General features: G+C 45.9%; 1 protein-coding gene across 1 annotated transcript; it reads left to right on the top strand.

Moving 5' to 3' along the window:
• Positions 1 to 112: 112 nt before the first annotated feature.
• VICG_02153 (uncharacterized protein) lies at positions 113 to 781 on the top strand (the record flags this gene model as incomplete). Its single annotated transcript, XM_007605536.1, has 1 exon — positions 113 to 781. One exon carries the CDS (start codon positions 113 to 115, stop codon positions 779 to 781), a length of 669 nt encoding a protein of 222 aa, XP_007605598.1.
• Positions 782 to 1,334: the final 553 nt, after the last annotated feature.

The following is a 1,334-nucleotide window of genomic DNA, read 5'->3' as shown; positions in this document are numbered from 1 at the left end:
GGGCTTTACCACATTGGTAGCCAATGCCATCTTGTTGCACTGCCAGATAGAGCTTGAACGCGAACGAGCGCATCTTGTGAGAGCACTATTCAGGACCACTTTTATCTCCCTTATGAAAATTTTTGTATCGCACACGATTCTGCCAGACAGAACAGTCGTTTCAGATGATGCAAAGGAGAGGAATGTCGATCTTTCAGAGCCCATACAGCTCGTGTTCGTCGACGGCAAGGTAACAGTAAGGATATTTAAGCAGCTATACTTGGCAGGGATGGATGCACACTTTGTGGTGAAAAACTTGGAGCAATTTATATTCAAAATGAGACTCTTCAGAAATTTGGAGATTAAGGTTGTTGACGGAGAGTCTCCGACTAGAGACAGGGAGCCTCCAAAAGAGATTGTAGATGCATTTGGGGCCAAAAATGCGCCAGCTGCTGAAAGCCAACTAGACAGGATGATCGAGAGGTACATACAGATCGAGAGGAAGCTTAGAAAGAGGGACGTGGATGATGGGTCAATTGCAAGAGGGGTGGAGCTGAGCTTTAGACCCAGGATCTTCGAGGCCATAAGGTCTAGCTTAGAGAACAGTGAGCTGTATAAAAGCAAAGCTACCATTTCACACAAGATATTCGGACTATTAAAAGGTGGGAAAAAAACAATACACGAGATTGAAACGGTGAATGGCGCGGTGGAGAGTGTCCACAGAACACTGAAGAGCATGGTGTATTCTGGGATTGTGGTGAAGAAGGGCGAGTATTTCCTACTATCGGAAATATTCTGCTAAACGCTTCTGGCTTCCCGGGGTGGTTGCCAAGGTTGTGCCGTGCCTTTCATGGTTGAAGACTTGGATTTAAACTATATTTAATTTATCACTAAAAGATTGTTGTTAGGGATTGTAAGCAGACTTGACATATGCGCATGGTCCTTTGCCACATGGATTGAGGCGTATCTTGTGAGGGTCGCCACGTGCTTTTGCTGCTACGCAAAAATTTACCGTAAAATGGACGAAAGATGCGAGGAGGATCGACAGAGCAGCACATTCGACATAGTTCAAGCACCGAAATGGATGAGAAGAGAGGATCTGCCACACGAAATAGTGCTGGATGTTCCATTTGAAGTGAAGGGATGCCGGTTTGTTCTTGCGAAAGCGCAGTCCCAAGATCTGAGTACATGTAGTCTTGATTCCTCAAGTGGCCTTACTACTGCGCCCAATCCGTCGGGGAATTACTATGTAATCAGGCGGATAGGCTAGAGAGAAAAACCAGGCACATTCCTGCATCTGTTCTCGTTGCGCAAGATAGTTTGCTAGTGAAAAGTGGCGGTTTTCACTATGGCCC

Source organism: Vittaforma corneae (genome assembly GCF_000231115.1).
Source record: "Vittaforma corneae ATCC 50505 unplaced genomic scaffold supercont1.74, whole genome shotgun sequence".
Lineage (NCBI taxonomy): Eukaryota > Fungi > Microsporidia > Nosematidae > Vittaforma > Vittaforma corneae.
Note: the sequence above shows the minus strand (reverse complement) of the source record. Positions and strands in the feature narration are given on the sequence as shown.